The following is a 12,706-nucleotide window of genomic DNA, read 5'->3' on the forward strand; positions in this document are numbered from 1 at the left end:
CGTTGTCTGGCAACGTCAGAGACAGGGCTGGCAAAAATAATCGTTCTTATCGTAGCTTGGCGCCGTTTTTAAAGAGTATTTTAATAAAAGACTTAAAAAATATATAAATTTACCTTTTCATGTTCATTTTTATAAGCTATTTATTTGAGAAAAACATCTGTTTTGCCAGTATTGATTTTTTTTTTTAACTCAACAAGTGCTCTCTCAACCTCATCGAGCTTTCTGCCACAAAAAGCTCTGTTTTAACCGGGCCGGTAAAATCGGTGACTACAAATGTTTAGTCGCACACCAAACAGAAGACGCAAAAGCAAAAGGCGGTTGCCAAAGGGGGAAAAACAAAGACCCCATCAAAAATATAACGTAAAAATTCGAAATTCCAAGGGCATTAAGAAATTAATAAACATTTCTTTAAGACCGTTTTGTTTGGATGCAAAGTTTTGTTTTGAACAGTTTCGGGAAAATTTGTGCTCCTGGGGACCTTTTTTTGGCTGCCATATGGGGCCTAAGAAGTCGCAACCAGCCAATGTCAACAGGAAAAAAAGGAAAAGCAGTAAAGCACGTGCCGTGAAAGGTTTTGCGCCAAAACTAGAAGGCCAGGTAACCGGTATCTCGGTGTCGTTGTCCTTTAACGATTTTAGGATGGTGAGGGGCCAAATATAGGCAGTATACGCTTATGATTTGTGGTAGCAACACACGCGATTCCACAACAACAAAAATTAAGTCCCTTAGAAAGAAATTTGCCTTTTTTTTACGAAGTGCACAGAAGTAGGCCACTTAATATGATCAGTCCCAAAAATTGTGTTTTAAAACTCTTTTATAATTATTTATTTATGCATTTATTTTAAATGCATTTATTGATATGAAGCTAGCCCTATAGAAAAGCAAGGTAGCTCCACTTTCCTCACAGTGTAATTACGCCACCTGTTGGGCACCCAGTTTTTGGAGCTTAAAGCGCGTGTTTGGAAACTTTCAATCTATTTTTGTGAGCTAGGATAACAATCAGCTAACGAAAATCGATCAAATTATGGGTTTTTAAGGGTGATTTGGTAACGTTACAAGGCGGAGGAGTTCCCACCTCCCTGACATACCTGCCAATGTATGATCGTTGGGGAATTTGTGGACAGGGACCGGGGACAGGTCTTCCATCAATCAGCGAAATCGAATGGAGAACGCAATTTCAACGATTACCTGCCGCATTAAGTGGCCAAAACAAGTGCCTCAATGGGCGGAAAAGTGGGTGTTGTGGGTTGTATTTTCGGATGAGGAGTGGGGCCGGGGTGGTGGTTTGGACAGGGGGAGTGCTCCCTAATCTGCTAACTTATCGGACAGGGTGGTAATTAATTTTTTTCGGAACCCATTGACAATGACACGATGATCACGCACTGATAATGCCAACGCCAATGACCAGCGGTTGGGAGGGGATGGTGCTGTTGGTTCTGCGGGTGGTTCTTCTACGGCTCAGAGGTGGGTGCTTCAATTGGTGGGTTACAGCGTTATGATGGCTGTCCCAGACAGCCAAGTGAAAACCGCAAAAAAAAAAAAAAAAAACAGAGCCCCGATGAGACTGCTTTGTGTGTGGAACGTGCCGAATGGACTTCCATCGGTAGCTCCTCTAGTACTGCCATAGTAATCAGTAAAGGTAACAGGAGAACGGCACCACCTGCCAGGTAAACAGCGGTGTCTGCACCACAATTGGGTGGCTAATTCATCCGTTACTAGTTGCTGGGCTAAATGATATCCTATGCAAACGGTTAGACTAGTTTCAATTTAATGACTGTATCATTAAACAGTAAAATGATCCCTGTTTGGGTTATAATCCTTACAAAATAGATATCCCTGAATATATTTTATGAATATTAGGATGATTTTTAATCGATTTTAATAGAACTTAAAAAAACATCCACATTTTAAAAATTCTCTCGACCTTAATTGCTTTGGGATATTGAAGAATTGTCTAGTTCAATATATTGTATCGGATTCCATTACTACAAAGTTGGCTAATCTAACTATTTGTTTTAAATCTCTCGAGGAAGTCTGTGTTCCAATGCATCGATACTTTAATGCTTGACCATCCATCCGACACCAACCCCTCTTCATATTATTTTATTTGGGGCTGTGTAACCAACTTAGCATTAATTTAATATACACCTCTGGGGTGTCACTGCCATTGGCAATACTTTGTTCGCTTTATTGTTGTTGGTGTTGTTGCTGGTGTTGCTGCTGGCGTTGACGACAACGTCGACAGCGACGGTGGCAGCGACGGCGACTGCGACAGCGACTGCTTAAAAGCTAAGGACACCGCATCGTGAACGCTCAGTTGGCATCGAAAAGTCGCCTCGCGCGGCGGCAAAATTCGTATTAACAAAAGACAGAGAGAGAGCGACAACACTAGATAAGCGCGCACCCACTCGCACTCGCTAAAGAAACGCAAATGACATCGAGCGGTTAGTTCAAAACAACAAACAAATCGAATCAAAGTCGGTGAAAGTCGTAAAAGACATTAATAATAGAAACAATAGAACCAAACAAATAAAATAAACAAGAACGGTAACCCGCGACGTAACAACAAATAACAATAAAACTAAAGCCAGCAGCGCGACAAAAAAAGTAATGCACAAAGATATTATTAAAAGTATAACAAATGATAAACACTAAAGTGCACAGAAAAAACAATCTGAAGATAACAAATAATAAATTTGAAATGTTAAATATGATTGATAATGTTTTCGTATAAGACTTCCAAAACTTTATTTTACTAAATTAAACATTTTTTTCTGTGCTATACTCGTATAAGAAATGTTGAAGTTGCAAGAATAAAATTTGTAATCCGGTAAACATTAGCTATTAAACATTTGAAAATCATTTTAGAAATACCAAGAAATACGTTTTTTTTTCTGTGCCATTATAAAATTTAAAAGTTTTTGTTTGGTCTGTGAACCAGCTGCGGTAATACGATGCGAATTTAACGACGGCCGCATTAATTTATTTTAGTTTGTCTCGCTCCGTTCGAGTTTCTATCCTCATCACCGCCAGTCTTCTCTGCTTCCTCCTCATATTAAATATATATATATATATATATACGAGTATGTACTATAAAAAAAAATATAGCGATCAACATCGGCGTTTCGCATTTCACGTGGCCCAGCAAAGTACCCAATTTTAGTAGCCAACGATCGCCGGTTGGAAATATTGTGAATATTAAATATTCATAAGCGTCACGAGATTTTAATCTGGACCTCTGATGGGCTTTCGATCTGTCATCTGCCATGAGATCAAATCGGCCTGGCTTGGAGACAATATATATTGACAATATATAGTCCGCTGCCGCATTCGGCGTCGCTGCCCACCGCAGCTGGGTTAACTAGTTTCGAGTTTTGCAAAATTTGCCGCGCATTAATCCGAGCTTTAAGTCACAGTGGATATCGGTTAGAAACTAAATTTGAATGTGCAAATTAACAACTGATCTTCTTTTTTTTTTAACAAAGTTTTATGTTGTGAACTGTGCATAAAACTAAAGTAATATTTTAGAAGAAGACGTTCTTGTTTTTATCACACAAACAGCGTAAAAGTGAATTCTTTAGGAATATCTAAAAGTTTTTAACAGGTTTACTAGTCCCATAAATTAAATGTTTATTTGCTTTTTAAGTATACTCATTAAAAGGTATAAGACTGCTATTAAAAGCAATCAGTAAGCTGATAGTTTTATGTTGCTTTTTTCAAAGTTTATAAACAAAGTACTAAAAGTGATCAAGAAACTTAAGGCTCATAACATTTTCAATTTTAGTCAGATTTTCAGGATTTACATCAACAAAAGCGTGGCTTTTAATTTTCTGAAAATCTGCATTCAAAGATAATTTTATGAGATTTGATCGAATGTTTCAAAATTTTGATGGTGATACCCCTTTAAACATTTTCAAAAAATGGATCAAAAATGTAATATTTATGGTTTTTTTGCCAGATGAAAATACCTATAGAGCTGAGCCTCAGGAGGCATAACATTTAAAGATTGGACTGTCTTTAGCCAAGTTAGGGGCAGTTCAAGTTCGTTCTTGGAAATCCAAAAGCATAGAATGTAGCCCTTTGGCTTTTAAAAGATGATCTAAGAAATATGGACAATTTAAACATAGCCGCTTTACTTATAAAAGTGGCTTTTATTAATAGCCAATGCTTACTGTAATCCATGGCAGAACAAACTGTTTGGCTTTGCATCTCCTGCTGAGTTGCCGGCTGCGATTGCGCGAAAAACACGTTGGCCCTGATCACACTTCACAACAGCAACAACAACTGCCTACAAACGGCAACAACAACCACTTGACCATATCAACAAAATGAAACCAAGAACAACAACAGTGCTCAGGAGATGATATCAGAAGAAGATCAAACCTTTTCAAAATATCCCAAGAACACACTTCTGACAAGAGATAATCGACCATAACTCCTGACAGTTATTTTCCCTCTCCATTCGAAGGGGCTCGCCCCTTTTTTGCGTTGCAGAAACAACAGTGAATACTCGCCACGCAAATTGGACTGTCATTTGACCACATTTTTATGGTGGGAGATCTGGTTATGTCCGGTGTTCGCCGGTATCGCTCTTAAGTCTACTCAAATATCTCATAAAATTACGAAAGATTCGCCAACAGTGGAGCAAACTTCTTAGAAAAAGCTAGGAAATTAAATCCCCTTTCCATGTCTATTAAAGACTCTTAAAATAAAACTTACTTAATATTACCAAGCACCACATTTTTGATATTTCCTTACCTTATTGTTCCTTTGGATTTTTGCCAGTGTCCTCGCCGCTGATGCTGCCAGCGTCGCCGCCGTTGTCGCTTTAACTGCGAACGGTCCGCCGTCCGCTGATTCGCTGCACCGCTCTAACTTTCCGCCTATCGCCGTTCGCCAGAGGAAGCGGGCAGACTACAAGTCAGGTGCCCGATAAAAAAAAACCATAAGGGGCGGCAACATGTCGCAGCAACATGAGGCAACAACAGTCGCCGCAGGAGCTCCTGTTTCGCTGCACTTGGAGAAGCCTTTGAACAATGGCTACCTGCAGGCGAATGCGCCTCTGGAGGAACTGAGTGCCACCGTGGTGTCGCCGCTTTTGGGTCAGCAACAAATGCAACAGCAACAACAGCAGCAGCAACAGCAGCAGAATAAGCTGCCCACTGTCGTATTCCTGGCTCCCGATGGCAGTGGGGGCGTGGGAATCCAACGTGGTAATCCGACGCAGGGTAATCCCGGCGCAGGAGCGGTAAGTGTTGGGACTCGGGGCCACAGCGACTGGCTGCTTAAGGAATCACAGCAGCGGCGCCGTCTCCTCATCCTGGCCATTGCATTCACCGTTCTGGGAGCGGCCATCGGGGCACTGGCCATCTACTTCGCCAGCGTCCACCAACGATGCCAACTTTACCGCCTGGAGCCAGGTAAGATTTAACTACAGATTTGTAAACATAAAAAGTTCTCATTAATAGAGGCAATGAAAACGAATTATGCTATCAGATTGAACTCTATTATCACTCAATTTATAAAAATTCTATCTATGGCTATCTACTGGTATTTGATTATTCTTTCTATAACGAAATTTCCAGGTGTCATAATGGAATTTCAGAAGCACAGAAACCTAGAATTAAAAGTAATCTTTGCATATGTATGCGGGAATTACGTTTGTCTAACACATGAATTATTAGTACATGACACATGCCAATCTAGGAAATTTGACATTGGCTCAATTTTCATTGCGAGCACTTAAGTCATCAATCATGTTCGGCAAAATGTTGGGAATTAATTTACTTGGCTTTAAGCTTCAGAGGCCAAATCACTATCTAGAGAGTCTGAATGGTAGTGGCTCTCTGGCTAAATCAGAAACAGCGAGATAAATAAAACTGTCTTACTGATTTCCTTCTCAAAAAGTGTTTCGGATTTGCTTTACCTGCTGACAGGACGAAGTGAAGGCTTACTGAGCCAACAGCCAATCAACAGGCATCCTGTGCTCCTCCTGATTCATCTGCTTTTCCATTCCATTCGCCTTTCTGCTCCTCTGTTAGCCACCAAGTAGGCATGTTAACTGAATTTAGCGCCTGGCCGCTGGTTACTCAAACAAATGGAGCAAAAACTCAATTTCCTTGTCCTGGGGAATAGCGCGCAACAGGCTGAAGGCTGCCATCATTGGACTTGGTGGATGTCGATGTGGTTGTGGTTGTGGATCTACCAGAGTGTTGTAATCTCCGTCCTGTCCTGCCCTGTCCTGGCTGCCCTGTAATGCGCCTTGTTTGAAATTCAATTACAGAATATGTCAAACAACCAGCACCAGCAGGAACAACAACAATGACGGCACTCGCTTCCTTGCCATTGCCTTTCGCCTTTTTGTGGTGCGCAAGTTGTTCGCACCACAGTGGGTCAAGATGCTTTGTTACTGAAATACAAAATAATATATTTTTATTCAAGGTGTGGCAATAAGGTATTAATGTTAGTTAGGCAAAACACAATTGATAATCACACGAAGGAGAAACAAGAAAAATGTAAAAGTCTATCTATAGAGATACTACATTTTCTGAGATATTCTACCACTGTTTGCCCATTCATTTCTTATCTTGTGTTATCTGGTAGTATCGGGGCGAGTGGTTAGGTGGAGCTCCACACTCTTCACTCCCTTTTGCATTTGTTGGGCAGCACATGGAATAATGCGATTCAAAGCAACTGAAATATTCAAGAGCTGCGAACCGGAGTGCTCCTTCGAAGGATGTCTGTCCTGGCATAATTTACATGTTCTCGTGTTCCCTCGATTACAGAAAACCAAAAAAAAAATAAAAAAAAAACCCCAAATACGAACGAAAAGCAATCAATCGGCACTGCCTGGGATGTCTATGAATTTTTTAACGGCCGTTCCAATCGATCGCGTCTTCTTCTTTCAGCTCCTTATGCTAATTGAATATGCACACACATAGTCCCTTCACCCACACCCTAACCGACCATTATTCTGTTTATATTTACCGTGATAAAACGTGTTTTCAATATTTTGCGCCAAAAATTCATTCATCGAAACCAGAAAATACACAGCAGCAGGGCGTCCGAAGGGCAGCGGCAGCATCAAAGCCTATTCCTTTTTTTAAACCATTTAAAAATATCTCTTTGGCGGCATCTCCGTAAATACCCAGCTCCATCATCATCATCATCATCATCACCATTCACCATCATCAACTTGTGGTAGGCCTCTGGCCTTGACTATAATTTTTCCTCCACTTTTCCAATTCCATCCCCTTTTAGCCCATCGATTTTCTCTTTTCTTTTGCATTCAACCTTAAAGTGAGTTAATCAAAAATTTGTGGGAAAAGTATTAAAATCCACTTAAGATCAATATGGGTTTTAAAGATATTGAAATTTCGTACTATTTCTGCATTAAAATCTGTAAATAAAAAAAAGAATTTCCTTAATATTAAAGCACAAAAAGTAGAATAAATTTTGGGAGAAAATATTGTGGGAAATCGAGAGATTCCAAATCGATTGCTTTCGAGCACCACTGGGTTGGCTTTCCTTTACCGATTTCTCTGTGAGGCCATAACATAATTAAATTCCCCCCAGTGAAATATAATTGCTGCAGCTCCTGGACATTCAACCCAAGTAACCAACTGGTCAAATGGCCAACTGGCCAACTTGCCACATGCCACTGGCCACTGGCCACTTGCGGTCCACTTAAACCTATTAACGCCGGGGCAAATGTTATTAGCTGGGTGGATGGTTCGGTTGGCTGAATCGCTTTAATTAATAACTAAAGCTGCCATCTCCGACGCGCCTCCCCTGCGAACATTCCATTTTTATTGACAGCCTCGACAAGGACGACATGCAACATGTGTCCTGTCCAGGCGGCAATCGATGGCCAGTGGGCGGGGTCGAAGGAAGGCAGCCACCAAGCTTAGCATTCCGTTATTTTAATTTAATAAAGCCAACGAAGGAGATGGTGGTTGCGGATAGAAAACGAGTATGAGATTGAAGATGAGGTCGAAGAGGGGAGCCTGTTCCTTGCTCCCTCCTCTTTTAATAATAAATTCAAATTTAATTTACTTGAGTGGCCTGAGAATCGCTTCTCGTCTTGATAAGGTCTTCTACTTTGTCTCCATTTCCCCTCTTAAAACACACACATTGCTCATACGCCGAGTGTGCTGGTAAGAATAAAAATCTGCCAACTCTAATTGCAGGCAACGATGACAGACCGAACGGCAGGTGGAACCAGGATTCGGGATCCGCCCACGAGGGGTTGGAAAGCGTTTGCATGACCCAGGAGTGCGTGAGAACAGGTAAGCTGAGATCCACTTAAAAAAGCCTGTGAGGGAAGGAAGATTGGGGATTTCGGGGAAAGCAAGGTGAAAGTAATCCCACAGGATTATAACTGAAACTAATGCATATGCCGATGGGGGTTAATCTTGATTGCAGAGCTTTTAAAAGTTACAATAATGCAATTGGTATATTGACTGCAATGGACAACCTTTAAGTAGAAATTGCTTGAAATTAATTTAAGAAAATAAGAACCAATTGGGTAATCCAACCATTCGAGGTTCAACTGTACTGTAGGCGATCTGATAGACTATAGAGCGAATATACTCGAATGAGCCGAGCGAAGGGTGTCAGGGCCTTACACAACCATCCAATATGTGCGGTTTTTATTTGAGTTGTAAATTATTTATCAGCTATTAAGATAGCTAAGTGCCCGTTCGGAAGGGGAATGCGATATGGGGGTATACGGGGTGTTCTTGGCCCGGCGATGGAGACCAAAACATCTGCTACTCGTACCCTACATGTCCATTCCAAATGCACTTATGTCAAGAAATGCGGGCAGCCAGCTAGCAACACCTCAAAGTCACTTGCTAAGGAAATTGCCACAGTGATTGACTGGCTGGCATGCCGGTAGATAGATTGATAGATTGATAGATTGATATATAGATAGAAAGCTAGCTAGCTAGTTAGATAGTTAGATACATAGATAGATACACCTGTCCAGGTGCAGGACATTTCCTGAAATATACATGGCCATAATTACCAAGCGATGCAGTCGATTCGTGTGCTCCACTTAGCATACTTTTTGGGGTAAACGTAAGCCCAATTAAGTGATTCGTCCGTAAATGCTAAGCCAAATCTCTAACTGAGTTCCTAATTGAAGTTTTCAGACTGCTTAAAGAAAAATGTCTATGTTCTAAGTCTATGTTCTCTAGATAATAAACTAAAATTAACTAAATATTAGTAGGAAAATACTCATTGTTCTACTAATTTTTCCAATTGATTTTGGTTTTTCGTAATTATATATATTTGCTTACCTTCCTGACACTTCCTATCCCGACATTCCAAAATGCAATTTTCCCTTTCGAATTCCAATTTTTGTAGACAAGAATGAATGCTTAGGAAATGCATAAATCAATGGCTTTTTCTAGAAGTTCCGAAAGGGCTTGAAGGTGAGGGCCGCGCTAATGAATTTCGCAGTTAGTTTTCGGAGATAATGAATTTTGGCTATACGACGTTGATTTATGGATTGGCAGCGCAACCAGTCAACAATGCAGGTCTATCTCTGGATGTGGCTCCTTCTTGGTTATTAGTTCCACTTTCATTTATAACTTTTGTGTGACCGAAAAGTTGCATCTTGGGTGAAGTGGGTTTTTGGGCGGCTTTTCGCTTATCGTAAAAGTTTTATGGGGCGATGATGATTTGTGGGCCAAGTTTATGGTAGGTGTGATCAAAAGGTGGCATGAAATATGACTTTAACGGGGTAAACCACTAATTGCATGCCAGCTGAGTTGTTTCCCAGGTGATTGTTTTTGATTTACTGTCTAATAAACCAGCGTAACCGCTATCATCCGTCCCAACTTAGCGGCTTCCCTGCTTTCGGCCATGGACCTGAACTCCGATCCCTGTGAGGACTTTTTCCAATATGCCTGCGGTACGTGGAACAAAATGCATCCAATTCCAGAGGATCGCAGTTCCATCAGCACTTTTGAGGTAATTTTCAGAGTCGGGGAGAATTTCTTGATGGAATCAAGATTCTAATCTTAACTCTTCACAGGTCCTGTCCGATCAGCAGCAGGTTATCCTGCGCGCTGTCCTTGAGGAACCTATCGATGAACGCGACAACAAGGCCACCATCAAGGCCAAAACCTTCTTCAAAAGCTGCATGGATATACGTAAGTCTAACTAATTAGTTATAATTACCTTTTTTGTCCGACATAACAAAAGAATGGTTTTTAAGTAACATTTTCCCAAAGGATATAGTAACCCAAAGAAGTCTCTTATCATTCTCAGCTCAAATCCGCAAGATCGGCACTGGGCGACTGAAGCAGGTGCTGCAATCCCTGGGAGGATGGCCAGTCATCGAACGGGATTGGAGTGCGCCGGCGGATCTCTCCGTGGAGCGACTGATGGGCCTGCTGCGGCTTAACTACAGCGAACCGGTGATGATCGAGCTCTATGTGGGTGCCGACGACAAAAACAGCTCGGTAAACATCCTGCAGATGGACCAGCTGCAGTATGCGCTGCCCTCGAGGGATTACTACCTGAAGGAGAGCAGTGCCAACGACCGAAGGGCATACCATCGGTATATGACACAGGTGTCCCTACTCCTGGGAGCGGATCCTGCCACAGCCGCCGATGAACTGGAGAAAGTGGTGCTATTCGAGACGCAGCTGGTAAATGTCTCACTGCCGGAGGCAGATCGACATGATACAAGCTTGGTTTATCGCAAGATGTCGCTGCCAGAGCTTCAAGAACTAGTGCCCGAAGTCCAATGGCAAGAGTACTTGCAGGCTGCGCTGGGTCCGGGGATTCCCTTGCAGGAGGATGAACCTCTTGTTACTTATGGCCTGCAGTATCTTACCGAAATGGGCAAGATCCTAGCCAAAACTGATCGCCGGGTAATACACAACTATATGCTGTGGCGACTGGTCATGTCCCTGATGTCTCACATGATCGACGAATATCAGCGGGAGAGGGTGGAATTCCGCAAGATCCTAATGGGCATTCAGTCGGAAAGAACCCGCTGGTCGCAGTGCGTCGAGTGGACCAACAAAAAGCTGGGCGTGGCCGTGGGAGCCTTATTCATCCGGGACAATTTCAACCAGGAGAGCAAGGAGGTGGCCCTCGAGATGATCCACACCATAAGGGCGGCTTTCAACGAACTTCTGGCCGAAAACGATTGGATGGATGACGAGACGCGTGCGGTCGCCAAAGAGAAGGCTGACTCAATGAATGAACGAATTGGCTATCCGGAGCTGCTGACCAATGCCACTGAGTTGGAACAGGAGTACGTGAACGTAAGTGTACGATATGGTATTCTTAAGATCTGATTCCTAACCAGAGTTCCCTTTCGTTAGCTTACCATAGTCTCGGACAACTTTATCAACAATGTCCTTAGCATTCTGCAATGGGAATCGGAGAAGATGCTGCGACTCCTACGCCAACCAGTTGATAAGGAAAAATGGACAACTGAACCGGCGGTGGTTAATGCCTTCTACAATCCGAATAAAAACGATATAGGTGGGTTGGTCGTCACTCAGGTCAAGCCATTCTCACTCATTTAAATTGACCACTTCTTTTAGTATTTCCTGCTGGCATCCTTCAGCCCTTGTTCTACAGTCAACACTTTCCCAAGTCCTTAAATTACGGCGGGATCGGAGTGGTTATTGGTCATGAGATCACCCACGGATTCGATGACAAGGGTCGGCAGTTCGACAAGGAGGGCAACATGATGCAATGGTGGAACAATGCCACCATCGAGGCTTTTCGAGAACGGACGCAATGCGTCATCGATCAGTACTCACGCTACAAGATCAACGAGGTGGACATGTTCATGGACGGACGAATGACACAGGGCGAGAATATCGCCGATAACGGCGGTCTTAAACAGGCATTTAGGGTATGTCTTCTGAGTTCCATAACTCTCCCGGCTTGATTTCTATGTCATATCCAATCCTATATATAGGCCTACAAGAAATGGGAGAAATTGCATGGTCCGGAACAGCAGCTGCCTGGCTTGAACATGACCCATGAGCAGCTATTCTTTCTGAACTATGCCCAAATCTGGTGCGGATCCATGCGGCCGGAGGATGCATTAACTAAGATACGTTCTGCGGTCCATTCGCCAGGATTTGTCCGTGTCCTGGGGCCACTTTCGAATTCGCACGACTTTGCCAGCGCCTACAAATGTCCCCTGGGCAGCACCATGAATCCGGCGGAAAAGTGCAGCGTGTGGTAGTCTGCCGTGGTCGTCGATGTTTTTTTTATATATTTATATCATACTATATAGTATATACATACCTATATACACAATACCAGTACTGTAGATCACCTGCGGCAACAAACAACCCAAGGCGATGAGATTAAGGATCATCATCCGTTCTGTTCCAAATTTTTTATGTAGGTTCCATTTTTTTTTTGTTCTGTTTGTTATGGCGCAGTAATGCATATGTACTTTATACCTGGCTATATAGATTTATAGTGTGTGTTTGTAGCTGTACACAAGTGCGTTATCAAAGAGAGCCCTAAAATCCGCACTTTCCACAACCCTCCTAACCGGCATTATATTCGTGAATAAAGAACAAGTACGGAAATCCAAAGTTTTTCAACGGAATCCATAACTCATATCACCATTTCCAAAATAACTCTTTGATTACTCTCATTTTCTCAGTGCTACTTCGTTAGATCCTGTGAAAGTAGAACTGGGAAAATCGAGGAT

General features: G+C 42.3%; 2 protein-coding genes across 2 annotated transcripts; one reads left to right on the plus strand and one right to left on the minus strand.

Annotated features, from left to right (window-relative positions):
• The first annotated feature begins 2,330 nt into the window (after window positions 1–2,330).
• LOC108103207 (neprilysin-1) lies at window positions 2,331–12,581 on the plus strand. The gene is made up of 9 exons (XM_017208597.2): window positions 2,331–2,607; window positions 4,786–5,420; window positions 8,190–8,288; window positions 9,851–9,978; window positions 10,043–10,160; window positions 10,279–11,285; window positions 11,346–11,508; window positions 11,571–11,887; window positions 11,954–12,581. The coding sequence occupies exons 2-9, from the start codon at window positions 4,961–4,963 to the stop codon at window positions 12,224–12,226; spliced, it is 2,565 nt and encodes an 854-aa protein (XP_017064086.1). The 5' UTR covers window positions 2,331–2,607; window positions 4,786–4,960; the 3' UTR covers window positions 12,227–12,581.
• Window positions 5,768–7,216, minus strand: LOC108103208. Its single transcript, XM_017208598.1, has 2 exons — window positions 6,988–7,216; window positions 5,768–6,409 (listed from the first exon to the last, which is right to left on the minus strand). Exons 1-2 carry the CDS (start codon window positions 7,082–7,084, stop codon window positions 6,111–6,113), a joined length of 396 nt encoding a protein of 131 aa, XP_017064087.1. The 5' UTR covers window positions 7,085–7,216; the 3' UTR covers window positions 5,768–6,110.
• Window positions 12,582–12,706: the final 125 nt, after the last annotated feature.

The sequence above is a fragment of the Drosophila eugracilis genome, unplaced genomic scaffold (assembly GCF_018153835.1).
Source record: "Drosophila eugracilis isolate 14026-0451.02 unplaced genomic scaffold, ASM1815383v1 contig_2167, whole genome shotgun sequence".
Classification (NCBI taxonomy): domain Eukaryota; kingdom Metazoa; phylum Arthropoda; class Insecta; order Diptera; family Drosophilidae; genus Drosophila; species Drosophila eugracilis.